A 19,395-nucleotide genomic window follows, 5' to 3' on the forward strand; every position below is an offset into this window, starting at 1 on the left:
GTCATTTAGAACCTAAATTTGCATTAATTAATAATATTTTTTATCTGGCTGAAAAATGTTTATTTGCCTGTTTTAATATAGCATTCAGGTTAAGTCAAGTCATCATTTTATTCGTATTTTGCATTTCTGTTGTAACTTACTTTTCGTTCCATCAAGTCATTATACTGATTCGGTTCGTTGCGTGATTTGTATATATATATATATATATATATATATATATATATATATATATATATATATATATATATATATATATATATATATATAATTGAAATTTCAAAATTAAAAAAGGCAACTTCTTCACATATTTTTAATTTTAATAAAATAAAAAACAATAAAATAATAATTAAAAAACAAATAAAATTAGATAAAAAAAAAAAATCACAAGCATATTTTAAATTCATTTAGCAGAGACCATAGACTGTAGGCAGAGACACAGTTCTTTGGGCTTTACGATTTGTTCAGTCCAGTGTGAGAGAATCGTTTTGTGAATTTGATTCACTGAAAAGATTCGACTCAAAAGAAGAATCCATTCGCTGCCTGGTGCTTTTCGTGAAGTCGCAATAGCTCGTGTTGTCACCGCAGGGAAAAATACTACTGAAAATTTTCTGTATTAGTTCCTAGTTTCTCCACAACAGTCGGCTCCGAATGATAATCTGGCATTTATTTTAAGGCGTTAAGTTACCTCAAAAATAATTAGCTTCATACTTAATACAGAGACGCTTGCTTTGAAGTTATGCTGCAGTTTACATATTGGTGTAATATTACTGATCTTTTAACAGCTTGCTAGGGTTGCCATGCACGCGCGCTAAGAAGATGTCAACGATATGGATTCCACGAATCCATCACCTTGACCAAAGTATTTAAGGTAAGTTAATTTCTATATTAGCTATGTTACCGTAGCAGATTCATTAGTCTGTTCCAGCTGTTCAATAGCTTTCACACCCGGCCTTGTCTTAAAGCGATAACAGAGTGGGTGCAATAGTACAGACGATTCGTTAAGATGTTTAATATCAGTCTGCAGACCTTGAGAAATAGATCAAACGAGCATATGTACAAGTACAATATGAGTTCAGCCAGAATGCTAAAAGCTGTTTGATTATATACATTTGCTTATACTGCATGCCAAATATCAGTGGTCCAGTTTTTCTGTTATTGCTAACCTTTTCTCCAAGCCAAATCGCTACAGCAGCTTTATGATAACATCAGTTAAACGAGTCAATGAATAACTCTCAAATTGCTTAACAATCACTATCTTTACAGCAAAGGCATGCTATGTCTGACCTCAGAGCTTTAACCCGGTTTTATGCTGTAATTCCCATCTTAAATTTCACGTGAATATACTTTGACAGCTCTACAGCTGAAAACAACAGTTAGACAGGGTGGAGCACAGTGTAAATCCCTTGCACTTTGCCCAGACTTGGATTATGACAGTCACAATATTGATTTAATCTTGACTAATATAATCAATATGCAAACATGTTACATTTTAACTTCGCTAATATTGTTCTGCTGTTGCTGTGGGGGTGTGATGATTAAAAGTGGTCGTATTTCTTCCCCCTGCGTTATTAATTCATCTAAAGCACTGTCTCGTTGAGTGATTTGTGACTGGGTGGAGAACAGCACTATGACCACTGAGGAAGAGGGTGATGACAGGGCTTCTATTCACTTAAGGACGGAAACTTAATTTATTCATACAAACTGAAACCTGAGGCTTTGCGTATTAACTGTAACCATAGCAATTTAATACAGTTATTCTCACAAATTTCTGCTTGTTTTGTGTGTGTGTGTTGTGTTTTACAGGTATTCCCTGCACTTGATGCCTATTCAGCAATTACAGCAATTACTTTCAGTCCATCCATCTTCCTTGCTGTTAATTTCCTAGTCAAAACGGCTAAACAAATACATGAGATCAGTGACCTTATTACTGGCTTTTCTCTCCATTCCTAATTTGAACCTCCACTCTGCTTTTTCACGACTTAATTATTCCCAGCCCTGAACCTGACACCCTCTTATAAACCTGTCCCCACCCCGTCCCCTTAACCCGGGTCCCATCAGACCTGCAGCATTGCCATGCTGGGCTGTCTGCTGCGTAGGAGCATGTCTCACAGACTGAGTGTGTTTCTGGTGGTCTTCGGCCTGGCCTGGTGTCTGCTGTTGCTTCACTACACCGTCACACAACCACGGCGCCAGAGCAGCGCAGAGCTCCGCCAACAGATCCTCGAGCTCAGCCATCGCTATGTCAAAGTCCTTAGCGAGGAGAACCAGAACCCTTCAGGGCCCCATGGCACCTCCATGGCAGGATATGGTAAGGATTTATTATTATTATAATACATAATTTAATTCACCCTCATGTCGTTCTTTACCTGTATGCTGTTTTATAGTGCCAAAAAAACACAAAACACATCATAAAAACAGTACATATGAATTTCACGGTAGACATATAATAATTTTGTGTGATGAACAGCCCGAAATTGAAGTCTGTAACAAATGTTCTAGGATGTATGTGTATTTTAATCAAACAAAATAAAAATTTGTTACTTGAGTTTAGAAATTTTTTGCTAACACTTTACAGCAAGGTTAATTCCTATCCATTAGTAGGTTTTTATTAATGTTACTGTTTTTTTGCTCATAAAGCATTAACTAATGTTACTTAAGATGTTAGTGTATGTAAAACGTAACATTAAAATGATGGAAATTAAAAAAAAAATTGTTAGTTGTTAGTTTGTGATATCTAATGCATTTCCCAGTATTGACAATTTAACCTTAATGTAAAGTGTTGAAATTTTGTTTTATGTTTTCCCTTTCAGGTAACACTTTACAAAAAGGTCTCATTTGTAACATTCATATTTGTAACATATAACATTTATTAACATTCAACAACATATAATATTTATGAATATTGTTTTCATTTACATAAGTAATTAAAAATACATTTGCCAATGTATTGAACAATTTATTTTATGAACTAACATTAACAAAGATTAATACATTTTGTAAAAAAAAAAAATCTGATTAAATGAGCAATTGTATTTTTAGTGTTGAAATTAACATTAAAAATAATGAGGGCTGTAGTAAAACTGTTTTATTTCATGTTAACTGTACGTAGCTGTCTGATGTTAACAAATGAAAAAGTGTTATTGTATTATTCTTTTACATTTTTGTTTATAAAATGAACACTTTTATTCATTTTCGTTGTTGTTGTTGTGACGCTTGGCTTATGTGAATGAAAAAGCTGCTTAGCATTCAGGATGGGTGTGGTAGAAAGAGGTTTTGCAATAACATAATACTAATCCTTGCCTTATCTCTCATTCTGCTGAAGCTGACTTGAAGAGGACAATTGCTGTGCTGTTAGATGATATTCTCAACCGTTTGGTGAAGCTGGAAGGGAAAGTGGAAGCTGCTGTGAATGCCTCCATACAGAACATCTCCCATCCTGGTGCTCTTCTTGCTGCCAGAGTCACCGTTTCCAGGTCCACCAAACAAAAGATGTCTGCTCACCGACCAGACAGGCGTAATAACCCTCTACACTTCCTGCCACAATCACCTGAAAGATCACATAAGCCGCACTCTTTAAAATAGCAAACTGTGGTCATGGACATCATCTGCGCCACTACAGCAAAGACTGAGATCCAGAGATAAATATATATTTTTTAGACCTTAACAGCTTTTAGATATACTTTTTCTGTTGTGCACATGAGCTTCAGCTTGATTGTTTTGTCTTCTATTCATGGATCACAAATATATTTTATATCTTGCGTGCAATATGGAATATAAGATATGAGAGAGTGATAGGATGTGTTTTCTAAATGAAGACTGATTTTTGATATACGGATGAGTGGTTCATAATGAATTTGCAGAAGACACCATGTTCAGCATCATCTCCACAGCTAGATGACGGTGTGTAGTGCACTTAATTGGATTCCAGAGCGAAGGTTTACCCGTAGCACCTTTTAATTGTTAACGCATTAGCTATTGAACTGTGGAGGAAACGAGCTGATCCAAAGAATAATCTCTGAATAGTTGACTGATGGCTGTATTGCAGGTTGATTTGTTTAATGGTGGAGATATACCTCAGTTGCTGTTAGTACATGAAGCTGAATCCCAGCAAATCTGAACACAGCAGCATTAATCTTTCAGGAGGAACTGTACCAGACGACACAACTCAATCCATACAATAAAACACATACAATACTAAAGATGTGTCAGTGTACACATTCATTTGTGTCATTAATGTGAAGTGAAATGTGAAAGTAGGTTTTCCTCAAAGTGCTTCAAATAATTACACGGTGGTACCTAGTCAATACATTGTTTTGTTTGGGATATGCTGATTTATAATCTATAAATTACAATAATGTGCTAGTGTATGCTTATACTCTATCTAATGTTGAAGAGGATGTGACGTATTTGTTGAGTCGTCTCCCATAGTTCACCGCGCGCTTCAGCTGCTCAGCCATTTAATGCAGTTACGTTAAGAGCGGAAGTCTTCGAGGAAGAATATCTTCATTTTCACGCGTTTGCCAAACATTTAATGCTTTTAAAATGAGTGATGCCGAGGAGCCACAAATCCAGGGGAGGGTAAGCATTATTTCTGTGTAAACCGTTCTGTCGTTTACTTCAAATATTCTCTCTTTCTCTGTGCGGTGATGTTCGATTAGTGAACAGCTAGCTGCCCCTTTCTTTTGTTTGTTTACAATTTAACTGAACAGATAGATCACCTGATACATACATATCGGCTAATAATTGGTTAAACGTTTAATATTTAGTCACTTTAGGTTTTTAGAGAAGTCCATTACGATGCTGAATATCAAATAAATGTAAATAAGCTGCTGTGTTGAACATGGCAAGAATATTTACCAGCATTTTTTTCATATATATATATGTAACAGTGTGCCCTTTTGATTTGTTTTAACAGTCGGTGCTATAATAGTACAGTTGTTGTAGCAGTTATTGATTAGGAAATTACTTTACAAGTGTTAAAACACGAGTTTGCATTCACACTATAGCAGCCTGAGTACTTTTGGTTTCTCTTTCCAGCATTTCTGATCTTTCCTTACCCTCTCTCTGTCTTACACCATATGATTATGTAACCAAACAAACATCTGTATTTCAAAAGGAGTGGTGAAATTTGAATGGTTCACTTCATTTTTTCCCCCTAAATTTCCCTTGATCTTAATCGCTCTGAATGTTCTTTTTTCATTAAGGTTATTGGTCGTAAAGGATTTGAAGAGTTAAGGCCAAGAATGTGGAAGAATGTTCAAGATAAAAGAAGGCTTTTACAGAGAAAATGTTTACAGAGCAGACGGTTAAGTGGGAAGGGGAGAAAAGAACGGAAGATCGGTCAGATAGAAGCACGCTCGCGTTATGAGTCTAAAGCAGAAAAAAGAAAAGAGGTTTCAGATTGGGGTGAAGAAATGAAAAGGAGAGGAAAAATGAAAACTGAACAAATGAAGACCGAAGAATAAAATGCCTGACAGAAAGGAATAGCGTATACTGAAAACAGAAGAATGAATGAGTCCGTAGGTTAAGTAAATGCAGAATTTGTGTTCCAAGTGTCTTTCTAATCTCTTTTTGATGATATTTTGCATGTTTGTAGCTTTACTGTGGTGATTCGGCTAAAGAACAAGCATCACAAGGACCTGTGATGACTTCGTAGCCTTTGTAAATCTATCGATAATGCTATTAACTTTTGTTGTTGTTGTTTTTATTCCATGATTTAATTTAAGTAATTCTAACACTTTCCTCCACAGCTGTAATAAAGTGAATGTTTGGATTTTTGCAATTATGTATGTGGTGTGAGTGTGTAAGTGCTTGCTTGGTGAACGTTTGTCTTGTAAATGTTGTAACACATTGCTGTGATGTTAGGAATCCCGCTCGCCATCCAAATCGGAGCGGGGCAGTCCTGCCCAACCCAAGACGGGGAGCAGGTCTGGCTCTCCCAGCCCTTCCCGAGCATCCAAACGTTCTGAATCCAGATCCCGCTCCAAGTCCAGGTCAGTTCATACATCAGCTGAATGTCATGAGGCCAATTCTTTCTTGAAAAGCAAGTTCATTTCTGTTTATTTGGTATATCTCACTCTGTGTTTGGTCCTTTCCAGGTCTCGCTCTCGTCGCCATTCGAATCGCCGCTACAGCCGCTCTCGGTCTCACTCCCACCGGAAGAAGTCTCGCTCTCACTCCAACAGCCCTGACTACCGACGCAGACGGAGCCAGAGCACATCGCCCATGTCTAGCCGCCGCAGACACACTGGCAGTCGGGTGAGAGTCATGGGATAGGAGTCTAAGTTTAGAGGGACCACAACTACTGTTAATGCAGTTGCTGTTAAAAATATAGTTCACACAAAAATGAAATCGTCATTGTTTATTTACCATCATATTGTTGCAAACCTATATGAAGTTTCTTTATATTTTTTATGAATATATTTTATTTTAATAAATGGCAGCATACAGCAGTGGTTAATAGACAAGTGGCTGGGTGCCTTGACAAACATCCAGAAAATTTATTTTTTATTTAATTGCTTCCATTCACAGTTAACAAAGTACTGTTTAAAAAGTTTTTAAAAAACATTGTCATACTTGCAGCAGAAACACCAGAAATATCTTAGTCATTATTGGTAATATTGTGTTTGGAATAATATTATTAATATTTGTTAATAAAGAACGATGGAGAAAAAGCTTTGTCATCTTGCAGCAGAAATACCAGAAATATCTTAGCCTTTAGAGCTTTATGTAGCTCTGTGCCTTTTCAGCACTGCGGTCGTTGTCTTCTGTCTTTCTGTTTGTTTTTCCACAGCGTCAAGGTAAGCGTGTTTTAAAAATCACATTGGTCATGGCATCTGCTTACAATACTTATGACATTCGTTTACTCTACAATAAGTAAATTCACTTCGCCAGCTAATTACTCTTCAGCAGTGATTCTATAGGACTATAAGTTCAAAAACAAAATTCAAAAATTCTGCGTCACTTGTTTCTCTGATGTATAAGGTCTGTTTTGGGGGATATACTGTAGTGTTGGACAGTGAGGGACCTTTAAGTCAAAAACTTTAAGAACCACTGGCATACAGGTTTGTAACAACATTATGGTGAGCGAACAATAACAGAAATGTAATTTTCAGGTGAACTATCCCTAGAAATCACTTTAATTCCCATTTTTGTTAATTAAAAGATTTGACACTGTCAGAAAATAAGGTACCAAAATGTCACTTGGCTGGTACCCATTCCTTTACCATTAAGGTATAATTATGTACTATTTGGGGGTAAATAAGCATCAAAGGTGTACCTTTTAGTCTTTGTACCTTAGGGTACAGCCCCATTGACAGCTTTTTGTCTTTTTCTCTGAGAGTGTAGGCTTGGTTATCTGATTTTGAACCCTTCACTTCAAATGCTTTAGATCAAGAACATGTTATGTATTTTTTTTTTAAAGTGATGTTTTTATTGCTAGTCTTAAACGTGTGTTTCTGTTTTGTACAAAATGCATACAAACCCCCATCACAGCCTCACGGGGACGAACTTGACTGTCTTTAATAACCCCTTTCATTCCTTCTTATTACATCAACAGAGCTCATACAGCCATGACTCCAAAAAAGACTCACACAGTCATGGTGATGCCAGGGTATGTGGACCTTTCTTAACCTTTTAACAATAACCACTAGACCAAACAAGTCTCAATGTTGCCTTTTAAAGGGGTTAAGAGGTCCATGTGGTGACTTTCGGTTTTTAAGAATCACTTCGTCTTCCTGCAGTGACTGTGAAGCCCTTCAGACGGCTCATGCAATGACCATATTCATACTGTGATGCCCTAAGACATGTTTTGTTGGACGGAAAGCTGTAATGTTTGTTTTTGCATCAAAATCTCTTTAACAGGGGTTATTAAATACTGTCACACAGTTACCCGGAGAAATTTCAGAGAATTAGGCAGTCATGTTGATTTGCTGCCCCACCAGAGAAAGCAATGAAGTATTTCCTGAACAAATGGCACATCATCTCTGTCGGAGGGGTGTGACAATAAACATACCAGAACCTAGACTGGTTATTACATATGAGAGGAATGTTAAACTGCTTTCCATCACGTCCAGTAATTATTTCATGTCATTGCATGTGAATATTTCTATGGTATGAAATTTAGAGGTTCACAATAGGAGATAAAGAAATGAATTACAATGTGTTTGCTTTTTTCCCCTCATCAAAGATATGATAATGTAAATTCAATGTTTATGTATCAGTATGATCAGTAATATTTGTGTAAAAAATGTTACAATTGTTTCTGTGCAGTTCAATAGTATTAAATACAGAATTTTAATCTCACAGTCAATGTTTTATTTGGTCACTGCTCAGTTTTTGGTGTTCTCCATCTTTTGTCCTGTGCTCTAGTGCTGACACCTCTGTCCCTCTTACAGGCCAATCCAGACCCGAACATGTGTCTGGGTGTGTTTGGTCTCAGTCTGTACACAACAGAGAGAGACCTGAGAGAGGTCTTCTCACGTTACGGCCCTTTGGCCGGTGTCAATGTTGTCTACGACCAGCGAACGGGACGCTCTCGCGGTTTTGCCTTCGTTTACTTTGAGCACATCGACGATGCCAAAGAGGTACATCCCCAGATGGATATGCCCTGCCAATGCAAGTTCACAGTCTAAGCGGTTTAGTGGTTCACCTAATGGCATCTTAAGGACAACTTCAGATCACCTGTTGTAATCTAGTGAACACATTGACTTGTATTGATAAAATCTGGAAATATCAGGCAATTTGTGATTTACAGGACTGGAATATTCATGAAAACTACAGTTTATATTTAATTGGCTACATATTGCACTCATGTCAAGTAAAACTTGCTTCAATGCAGTAGTAATGTCAGTTTTCCAAGTGAATGTTTCTTTTGGAAGAATTCAGTATGTTAGTTATGTTCACCCATCAGTCTAGATGATCAATTAAAAAAATCAGTCTACATTTGTTAACTAATAATGAGCAGTATATTTCTATAGCATTTATTTATCTGTGTTAACGTTAGTAAAAATCAGGTTGTTCGTTTTTTGTTTGTTCACAGTGCATTAACAAAATAAGATATTTTTGGGAACCAAGTAGTTATGGTGTCCATTGACTTCCACTGTATGGATAAATATGTCATCTTTTATGGTCCATTGAACAAAAAATCGTACAAGTTTGAAATGGCATGAGGATGAGTAAATAATGTCAGAATTTCCATTTTAACCATCCTTAACAACACTAAGACATTTTCATTAATAATGTTTTTCAGACCGTCATTGAGCACTCAAATGTTATTAGATGCTCTATGACTGTATTTCCCGTCTAAACAGACCATTTATCCCTCACTACAGGCAATGGAGCGGGCTAATGGCATGGAGCTGGATGGAAGGCGCATCAGGGTGGATTATTCCATCACTAAACGTCCACACACCCCCACACCAGGCATCTACATGGGTCGGCCCACACAGTGAGTATTTTGCAGGCCAAAAAAAACATTCTGACAAATAAGCTGAACTAGTATGGGTGGTTTGTATTAACACTTCGAATGCGACTCTTTTAGTAATGGAGGTGGGAGCAGCAGCAGCAGCAGTGGTGGCGGCGGCCGGAGACGAGACTCGTATTACGATCGTGGCTACGACAGATATGACCGTTATGACGAGTATGACTACAGATACAGGTAACATTGAATATATACTTCAGTGTGTCAAACATTTCTAATGTTTCTGTGACGGTTCTTATGAATTCTTATCTCTTCTTCTCTTTTCCAGCAGGAGGCGCTCTCCGTCACCTTATTACAGCCGGTACAGGTCTCGCTCAAGATCTCGCTCATACAGCCCACGTGAGTGGATTTAAAAGCCTTGAGCATTCTGAATTTTCCACATATGCCCAAATGCATGCCTGCTTGATAAGCCACAGCTTCTAGAGTGCATTAGTCATGAAATCCCATTATTCACCCGTTTGCCCACTGAATCATGTACCATGTGATGGACATTTTAATTGTAGACTCATTCTAATAGAACGTTTGTGTTTTGCAGGACGATACTAAGAAGATCCTGAAGACTTCTTTCTTTTTGCCTGTTGCATCGAGCTATACATTTATAAAGACATGTAAACTCACTGTACTAGAGAAAGATTTGTTTTATAAATGTCTTAATTTGTAGACTTCCCAGTAAGTGAGGTTTGTGGAGAGCATAAATACTGTTGTCATGGGGTTTTATGTGTGAGGTTTTTTTTTTTTATTGTAGTGTGCTCGTAAGGCTTGAGTTTTCCTATATACTGGGCATCTTTAAGCGGGGATGTATGTGGTACCTTGAGAGTGAGTGAGTGAGTGAGTGAGTGAGTGAGTGAGTGAGTGAGTGAGTGAGTGTGTGTGTGTGAGTGAGTGAGAGAGTGTGTGTGTGTGTGTGTGTGTGTGTGTGTGTGTGTGAGTTGCTGTACATCTGTGAGGCAGAGCATCACGTACTTGAGAAAGCAGGCTGAGATTGCCTCTTTATCTGTGACAAAATACTTTTATTTTCAGGATTGTGTTGCTTTGTTTCTTTCTTAAGAAATAAAGACCTTAAAAGAAATGTTTCTTTTTATTATGACAAGACATCCCTTATGTGCAACTTAGTCTTATTAATGTTCCTCAAAGCTGGGAATACAAGCATAGTTGTTTCAGTAATGTACTATACAGAAATTAATGTCAACTTGCCTTAACATTTTGAATGCTGAATTTTAAAAACCACAGACAAGAAATGTGGAAAAGAAAAAAAAAACATCTAATTTATCACTTAGAAATTAGTTTTGCAGTGCAGTTTCTAGCACTTAATTAATGTTTAATATCTATGGGGAAACAAGTGTGGTTAAGTCACAACTGTTTTTAAAATGGTTTTAAACTTAAAACACATTCCACTATCTGAAATGCAATAATTGGGTCATAATAATAATAACAGGTGAAAAGAGGTTTGATAATTTGCATTGTTTTCAGTGTGTTACAATAAAATGTGAACAAAAGATGTCTTTAAAAATGTTTTTATTAGCACCTTCTATTAAGATTGAAAACAAATCATACAGAAATAATTTGTACAATACAGTAACAATTTCATCATAAAATTAAAGTAAATGTTTTGAATGGAATATAATTAATAATAAATAACCACTAATAAACAGAGTGAAACAGTACAAGTTCGCTTCAAAGTTAAACATTCCACTAAAGACAATCTGAAGCAGTTATAAAAACTGAACTGAGGAGCCTACAAAATGCAACTGTTTTTTTTCACCCCCAATCATATACACGAGTTGCTTAAACATGGGTTGAATGCATGCCGCTGTCACAGTTTGTATGGTTAACATGAGGTCAACTAGAATACGATATCAATTATATTCCAGTAGAATTTTCAGCCACTTTTCAATAAATGTTACATTATACAATGCTTAAAAGACCAATGAATTAACATTCAATTCGTTACAAATGCCAAGATACATGAATTCAAATATATGCATGTTTGAGTGAACAGCTGATCTTGAGATTTATACAGTGCCACTTCTGTAGTTAAAACTTTGTTAAGAGTGTTCACAGGATCTTACGAGAAGCTTTCGTTTGTGAATCTGTAAATGTGTTTGAAATCACCCATAGTAAACGACCAGAAAAGCACACAAGGTCCTCCATTAGAGCAGTGTGGAGCACTTGGCTACATTAGACTGTCGGCCATATTGTTTTCACCTATCCAGACATTTCAGATTAGTGGAGTGGAAGAGTGAGGAAGTTCTGAGACAAGAACATTGATTAGATTTTACTCCCTGATGTGACACGAGGCCAACACTGCTAAAATATTATTAAAAGTACTTTTGAATATACATATTAAAATGTGCAAACCAGTCTTCAGTGACATAAAAAAAAGACTTTGGTGGACCTAAAAGTTCCAAGAGGCTAACTGCCTCTCTTGTAAGTCTTGTAAACGCTAATAATTTTGTTACTTCTCATTATATGAGATCATATTTTATGCAAAATTTACAAAATGCATCAGCTGTCAGTGTATTGTCATAATAATAATAATAAAAGATACTTCACATCACAATTTTTTATTAGAAGAGATTTTTAATAAGATCATATAAGACTTTATTCTTTTATTGTGCTGTGGTGCATTGAGTTAATATATATTAAATTTGCTTAAAATGTACACACGTCATGTGTAGCTTCTTTGAAAAGAAAACAAAAATATCACTTAGCTTAAATGCCATCTTCACACTGTGCATTTCTTTGCAATTTATCACTTTTTTTTAAATTCTTTAAAAATATATACTTTAAACTTTAGAAATACAGTAATAAAATCTACATATTTGATTCAGGAACTTTAACAAACCCAAATGTTGTGAAAAATGGACATCCTCACATGTGTCAACTTTCACACAAAATAAGCCACATATTTAAGTCACACTACTTGTGTACAGCATCTTAAAAAAAATTCCTGGTTCTACTATTTTTATTCCTATGTTTTCAGACCATCTCAGCAATTAAAATGAATGCTGGGTGCAGTAAATAACAGTCTTTACTCTGTAGAGTAAACAATCTTTATCTCCTTGAATTTTCTTCAACGTACATTATCAACCTGGCCACCTACAAACATATCAGTGGACACATGGAAAAAATTAACTAAATGCATTTCTACATCATATAATATAAAAACATCAGTCCATACCAATTATTTCAAAAGGACATGAGAAAATTAGAGCACACTATATGACCTCCCATGTCTTCAGTGGCAACCACACCCATTAAAACAGTATCCATTTCTGAATTAACTCGAAATGCTATAAACTCTGGCCTTAAATTGAAACCACTCAAAATATCACAGTCTGCAAAGTACAATTTATTCTTATTCTTGTACTTTACAAAAATAATTTCTAGAAACAGCGGGCATTCTTAACCCTAAACGCCTATGTAGGCTATTAAACAATTTATATGTATTTAAGTGTGTGACAGCTTAGGTCTGTCTAGCTTTGTTTTGCTTGAGACAATGAATATAGGATTGGATTTGTTTCACAGGTCTGTTAAGATATTCAGACGTTATGCACTGCACTCACACAGGCCTCTAACCAAGCATGTATTAAACATTTAAATAAAACCTCTTTTTATTTCCAATCCTCTGTTCATTAGCTTACAAAGAGGCCCTGATAAAGTTCACAGAGCTCTGATTTTTGAGGCCCCACAGTCAAAGGTCAGGCCCACCTCGTCACACAGGTTACGCTAACTTGTTTTTGTTCTTAAAATGTTCTCAGACAAATATTTATATATCTCAATTTTGTTTTAAAATAAACTTATGAATTTTAACAAATACTCAGAGAATATACAAGGACATATTTATATAGGCCATGTCCTACAAATAACTTATGTAGGCCAAGGTTTGTTTATTTTTTGTTTTATTTATGTGTTTGTTTGTTTTTTTGGACGATCATCATCATTTCATAATTCCTTTAAAAAATGCAAGCATCTCAAAATATCTAAGCAAATACGTCAAACTATTTTGATACGTCAAATCCATAGTGTGAAGCACAATAATAATATTTCGATTACGTAACTTTAAATTTTGCATTTGAGCTTTCAAAGTCAAAAACATTCTTTTAACATTCTTCAAAACAGTATAAAGTGAATGATTAACTGAATGCATGTACGTAGCTTAAACACATTCCTTAGGATGACATTAGTAACCTAAAGAAGATTGTTGTGTGTGATTGTAACGCAAATAAATGGACTATACGAGTTCTTCTGACATAAACACAGGAAACAGGTTAAAAAAAAATATCTACTGGAAGATGTGAATCAGTACCGCCATTTTCTGTATAAATACATACAGCCAAGAACATAAACATCGACTAAACTGTCAAAAAATTATATCCTTAAAACATACTCAACAGAAAAGTAGTAGTAGTCGGTTTCCAACAAATTACTGTTTCAAAAATAACGTTTACACGAAACAAAGCTGGTTGCTCTACACAAAACTTCTGTGAACGTTTCTGAAAGCAGATCTTGGCATGAACATGGCGTTAACTGCACACAATGTTCCATACATTCGCTCAACAGGGAGCTAAAAACACGCAAAAAGTACTCGAAATCTGAAACGGTACAAAAGAATACTTTTCAACTTACATTAGTGCTTAATTCCAGTGTTCTTCAACGAAAGCGAAGGCAGCAGTTTTTGCTTTTGTTCGCCTTTTGTCTGTATATAATATATAGGCTACGTTCAAAACGTATTTATGTTACCTTTTGGGTCCCTAATTCGACTTAAACGTCAAACTATCCCGATGCTTTTAAGTAAAGCCGTATATATTTTTCGTCTAACCGAGATACTACCCTCAATCCGCATACTAGTCTACATAAACAATGTTTTCCTATAGAAAACATCTCCCCTGACGGGTGGAGCAACGGGTCGCATTCCTTTCCGATAACATGCATTTAAAGCAACCTCACAAACATGCTGTACGAATGTAGGTTTATTGATTCTGTAAAGTGCGTATTCATTATCACAGTCTATACAAAATTTACTATAGGAAATGGACGGGGCAAAAAAGGGGGCAATGGTATGAAAATGGGCTTCCGATCTGACCAACGAAAGAGGGGAGGAGAATCCCCACATGTGTGCTAGACAAAAGGACTGGGTATCTAAAGGCAATGCATAAACTAAGACTTCTCGTCACATCTCTAAAGAAACAACCAAGTTTGCAGAATCAGAAAATGCTGAATATATAACACAATCATGCGAACTGCCTCGAAATACCTCTTAAAAACGGAGTCCTCCTCCATATTTTCTTTTCTTTGCATGCCTTTTACCGTTTAAACTCAAACAGAAAGAAAATGTATGGTGCATAATATGTTCCGGTTTCTAATTTTGAAACTGGATGAAGTAATTTTACCCCTTATTAGACTATTTCGCGCCTGGATTTGTACCGAAGAGCTGTAGATGAAAACCAATGAATGAACAGTCGATGCAGCGGCCAGCGAGAGTAGTAAAGCAGAAAGGAGCTGCGCTCTCATTGGTCCCCTGTTCGACCAATAGGAGCGCATCATGTGCGTGCCATTCTACAGTAGTATTTCAGTTGCGCGAGCTATACTACTGGCATCCAGGCCCATGCTGTCTGACTATATCCACAATAACACAATCAGATGTTGTTACTTTTTACACTTTTAGTTGCCATTTAAAGTTAAGATCTATTGCATTAAAAAGGCTAGTTCTATTCAGTTATAAAACATCCTAATTAGGATTTCAGGGCTCTTCATACAAATTATTTTAAATAAGCAACGTGGCAGTTTTACTGCTAATATAGAGTAAACATGATGTATGGGTTGCTCTAGTTCAGTGCTTGTGTGTCTAAGTGTTAAAAAGGCTAAATAAATATTGGTAATAAAAGTAAATCTGGGATAAAAGTAAATCATCGAGAAAAAAAGAGAGAGAAAACGCCTTTGCTTATGCCATAAAAATATTGTTTTGGAAAGATGGGCAGGGCTGAAAATTAAATAAAGTTAAATTAATTAAATCATATAAAGATGAACGTGTATGATACAAGGAGAAGTTTAATGAGGCTAGTAGTATCAAACAAGGACGAAATTAATTCGAAACCGTCACTATAACGAAAGTACTGTTAAGGTGCATGACATTACCAGTTTATTTTAAATCAATTTTATCTTGAACAATATGCATGTTTATGGTTGTATATATTGTTATAGAAAATTGTTAAAATGTATCAGCATGATTCTTTGATTCAAATTAAATTAAACGTGCGTGGGCTTCTTTGTGGCGCTTGGTAAATCTAAGACGAAAATATTTTAGGAATATTTCATATTTAATTTAAACGCCAGGTAACATTCCAAATTAAATTACCTAAATTCAATCAAATTAAATTGCTAGGACTCGCCAACACGTAAACATAAGCAGAAAAAAATCCTGACGTGACCGTCTGATATACGCTTTCCTATCGGCCTTATGGAAAACCAGGAAAGGCGTTTATTGATGATTTTTGATCGGAACAACCCCCAAGCAGTGCCTCATATCTCGCGGATTCCAATAAGGGCATAAAATCTCAGTTCGTCCTAATTATCAGAAATCTGTCGAGCGTGTCATATCCTAAACTTGCGATGCAAATATTATACAACTTGAATATTTATCATATCTGACTTAATATGGGTACAGACACATCTTTTAAAAGAAAACCAGCACGACCTATGTGTGTATGTGTTTGTGACAGAAAAAGAGGGGGAGAGAGAAAGAGACGCATAAGGGCGTGGGCCCAGCGTAAATGTCTCCGCTTTACGTGGAAGGTCGAGCGATTTGCAGGCCGCACATCCAGATATTATGCAACTTTTTTTCTTTTTTTTTTCATTGAAAGAAATGTGGCGAATTGTCGGGGAAGAAGTCTAAAGTATATTGCATTAACCAACACACAGGCCTATGATCTCCTCCCCACTGATCCAGAAGGAGGCCCGCCTTAACCACTCGCCATTACGACTTTTCTATGTTCCGCATGGCCCTCCCCTTTCTTTAGGCACCGGAAGTGTATAATTCGCTTTGTTCAATCTGGTTAGGTCACGTTACACTAGGCCACAGTAGTCAAAAACTGTAGCCATGCATAGTTAAGAAGCTGCGTAGAGTAACGCAAAATGCTTCACATATGGATCTTTGTAAATAATTAGACGTAGTTGCGCATGTAGGATTTTTCTTCGTGAAATGGGAGAGAAAAGGAGATTATCGCTTGATTGAATGTGGCCTCCATTGTTTAAAGGTTTACCATGCCTCTATGGCATGCATGGCATAGAGTGTATAGAAAATAGAGTGAGAAATAGTGTAGATGCTGTATGAATGGCAGACCCTCCCCCTCATCCCCTATGTGGCAGCCCACCATAAGCTCAGATAAAGCCTCAGCGCTGGTTTCAAGCGTTGTGAGGCGAGCGAGCGTGCGTGCAACGCCTCTCTACAACTCCACCAACAACCAATAAGAGCTCAGAACGGCATTAGTAGAGAAAAGTCCATCGAACAGAATATCATTGAACGGTACAACGAGTTCAGCTAGCTTTTTGCACGGAATCCCTGCAAATAAACGTAGAGAGGTTTTACTCTCTCTCTCTCTCTCTCTCACCATCGCTCTCTCTCTATCTGTCCCCACCCCAGTCATCCCTGTGCCATTTCCCCCAAATCCGACACTTAATTGAGCAACCGGGACACCTCACGTGCAGGACTGATTTGTAGTTTGAACACGTGGCTCATTGAAAAAGGCAGAAGAACTTAGGGTTTTTTTGTTTCCCGTTCTCTCGATGTTATTAAGAGTCGGTGCCTACACAAACGTGTGTGACAGTTTAGTCGCATCACCAAAGAATAAAGAAACTTTCTCTATCTTCCCGGTCCTTGCCTCGCAGAGGTGACGGAATAAATAATTCAGCGCGTTTAAATCGAGAGGAAACGCGAGTGCGCGCAAGCACGGCGGCGATCTCGTCCATCAAATATCTCTGTAGCTTGGAGTGATTGGGAGAACACTCCCAGACCCTCCGCTGAGCGACAGTGCGGTTCTCTCTCTCCAAACACTGCCCATCTGAGCGACGCGATAAAGGGCTGCCCTCTGCAACACGGTCGCTCTTTTCCGTATACAACAAAATGAATAAGCTCTACATCGGGAACGTGAGCGAGCAGGCGAGCGCGCTGGACTTGGAAAGTATCTTTGAGCAGTGGAAGATACCTTTCAGTGCACCCTTTCTCGTAAAAAGCGGCTACGCGTTTGTGGATTGCCCCGACGAAAAGGTAGCGATGAGGGCCATTGACACTCTTTCAGGTGAGACTTTCGTGCGTATATGATTTAATCCACCCTCTAAATGAATTACAGTGAACATGCAGCGGTCGCGTTTAACAGTTAGACGCCATGCAACGCAGGGATGTGTTCGTACACTGAGCAAGTATAGGCTATTCACTTTCAGTTTTTTTTTAAACCACGGGTTTTACTCGACGAGAACGCCAAGTCTCGCTTTAGTATCAAAATAACTGAACGGCAACTGTCCATCAAAGTTGCGGTGTTGCTTGTGTGTGCAGGGCGAAATGTGAAATAAATGTGTTTACCAACTCAGATATCCAAGCGTCGAGTGGCTGCACATACTATTTATTTGAATTAAAATGCTCTTGGTGTTTCGTGTGGCTTTTAAACGCATCTCGCAGGTCGTGGAGCACTTTCTGGAAGTGAACTAAAGTGTTACACAGAACTGGTGGTTTTGCGAACTTTGCCATTGTAAAAATGTATCACTTGTATCGCTGTAATTACGAGTTCTGAAACACCAGGTGGTTGGGTTGCATTGGTTCCTTGTAGGCCTTTCGACTACTCCCTTGTCTCTAAAATATGGGTTGATTATGTTTGGAACGAGTGTGAATTGTGTAAAAGCTGCAATATTTGTCATAAAGAAGACCGTATAAGTCAGTGGACGGTTTCGTGATTTTCTTAAACGAGTCAGTGTCACGCTGCTCGTAGCTGAGGCCTTCGCGCAAGCGTGGGGGCAAATTTGTCTTCCAAGTTTAACCTCTGGGAAATCTTTTATGTATGATATTTTTTTTTTTTTTTTTTTTTTTTTTAACTAAAACTAATTTTGTTTTAGGTTGTCGTGAAGATTTTCTTTAAATCGTACATGTCAGTGTAGTTTCTGTACACTAAGCGTAAATAGCTTTTTTTTTTTTTTTTTTTTTTTTTTTGCACTTTCGTACATTGTGAACCTTTGACACACATTAGACATTTTGTTTGAAATAAAAATGTGATTTATTAAAATACAATTAATATTTTTCAGGGAAAGTAGAACTCCACGGAAAAGTCTTAGAAGTGGAGCACTCTGTCCCTAAACGACAAAGGTAAGATGCATTTGTAAATTTCGCAATTTCATCAAAAAAATGGCTAAGTCCACGTTTTTGTTTTGAATAATTATCTCCAAATATTTTTTCCTGACAAGCCCTGATTTTAAATCGCGCTTGTTGTTTTTAATCTTTGAAATGGCTCTCATTTGATTTGTTTTACGCTCATATTATCCATCAAACTGTTATGCATGAGAAATTCAAGATTAGTGTGGTGACGGTGTATTTTATATAGGATACCTGCTTTAAATGTAAATCTACAGGCGTGTTTAATAGCAAAAAAAAAAAAGTGTGTATGCTACTGATTGAACCTCCATGTCAGCGTGCGGAATGTGGGTTTCTGTAATACATCTGAGACCCTTGATTTGCTGAGTTCACATATTACTGGGCCTTTAGGCCTTGACAAAACGTAGCAAGAAACGCAGCAGAGGTGTGCAAAGTGAGAACGCAAACTTTGTAAATGGGACCTCACGTTGCACATGGATGTGCATTTATGGAGCCATGCTCACTGTGGCCTCCATTTAAGAAGAAACTACTATTCAGTCATGCCGCTCAGTGCTTC

At 37.1% G+C, this 19,395-nt stretch overlaps 3 protein-coding genes across 11 annotated transcripts in view; all 3 read left to right on the top strand.

Annotated features, from left to right (window-relative positions):
• Positions 1-523: 523 nt before the first annotated feature.
• Positions 524-4,199, top strand: LOC109111026 (coiled-coil domain-containing protein 126-like). Of its 2 annotated transcripts, none has more exons than XM_019123990.2 (3): positions 524-868; positions 1,804-2,308; positions 3,323-4,199. In XM_019123990.2, exons 2-3 carry the CDS (start codon positions 2,074-2,076, stop codon positions 3,580-3,582), a joined length of 495 nt encoding a protein of 164 aa, XP_018979535.1. In that variant the 5' UTR covers positions 524-868; positions 1,804-2,073; the 3' UTR covers positions 3,583-4,199. The 2 variants fall into 2 exon arrangements, with proteins under 2 accessions (XP_018979535.1, XP_018979536.1); XM_019123991.2 differs by having other exon boundaries at positions 1,994-2,308.
• A 239-nt stretch (positions 4,200-4,438) lies between these two features.
• Positions 4,439-10,550, top strand: LOC109111018 (transformer-2 protein homolog alpha-like). Of its 5 annotated transcripts, none has more exons than XM_019123980.2 (9): positions 4,439-4,578; positions 5,866-5,993; positions 6,099-6,258; positions 7,559-7,612; positions 8,397-8,585; positions 9,333-9,448; positions 9,542-9,658; positions 9,750-9,820; positions 10,017-10,550. In XM_019123980.2, exons 1-9 carry the CDS (start codon positions 4,543-4,545, stop codon positions 10,025-10,027), a joined length of 882 nt encoding a protein of 293 aa, XP_018979525.1. In that variant the 5' UTR covers positions 4,439-4,542; the 3' UTR covers positions 10,028-10,550. The 5 variants fall into 5 exon arrangements, with proteins under 5 accessions (XP_018979525.1, XP_018979526.1, XP_042602003.1 ...); XM_019123981.2 differs by having other exon boundaries at positions 9,753-9,820; XM_019123982.2 differs by lacking the exon at positions 4,439-4,578 and adding an exon at positions 5,371-5,519.
• A 6,586-nt stretch (positions 10,551-17,136) lies between these two features.
• LOC109054847 (insulin-like growth factor 2 mRNA-binding protein 3) overlaps positions 17,137-19,395 on the top strand; it is a 34,541-nt gene continuing 32,282 nt past the window's right edge. The window contains exons 1-2 of one of the 4 annotated variants that reach the window (XM_042745818.1): positions 17,137-17,778; positions 18,773-18,833. In XM_042745818.1, coding sequence (XP_042601752.1) covers positions 17,604-17,778; positions 18,773-18,833 — 236 coding nt within the window. In that variant the 5' untranslated portion in view covers positions 17,137-17,603. The remainder of the gene's footprint in view (positions 17,779-18,772; positions 18,834-19,395) is intronic. The other 3 variants (XM_042745819.1, XM_042745820.1, XM_042745821.1) reach the window with 3 other exon arrangements.

This window comes from Cyprinus carpio, chromosome B19 (assembly GCF_018340385.1).
Source record: "Cyprinus carpio isolate SPL01 chromosome B19, ASM1834038v1, whole genome shotgun sequence".
In the NCBI taxonomy this organism is placed as follows: Eukaryota; Metazoa; Chordata; class Actinopteri; order Cypriniformes; family Cyprinidae; genus Cyprinus; species Cyprinus carpio.

Coding starts and splice junctions, on each gene's coding strand:
- LOC109111026 (XM_019123990.2), top strand. CDS start 2,074: ATGCTGGGCTGTCTGCTGCGTAGGAGCATGTCTCACAGACTGAGTGTG. Junction 2,309..3,322: donor CACCTCCATGGCAGGATATG/GTAAGGATTTAT, acceptor ATTCTGCTGAAG/CTGACTTGAAGAGGACAATT.
- LOC109111018 (XM_019123980.2), top strand. CDS start 4,543: ATGAGTGATGCCGAGGAGCCACAAATCCAGGGGAGG. Junction 8,586..9,332: donor ACATCGACGATGCCAAAGAG/GTACATCCCCAG, acceptor CCCTCACTACAG/GCAATGGAGCGGGCTAATGG. Junction 9,659..9,749: donor GAGTATGACTACAGATACAG/GTAACATTGAAT, acceptor TCTCTTTTCCAG/CAGGAGGCGCTCTCCGTCAC.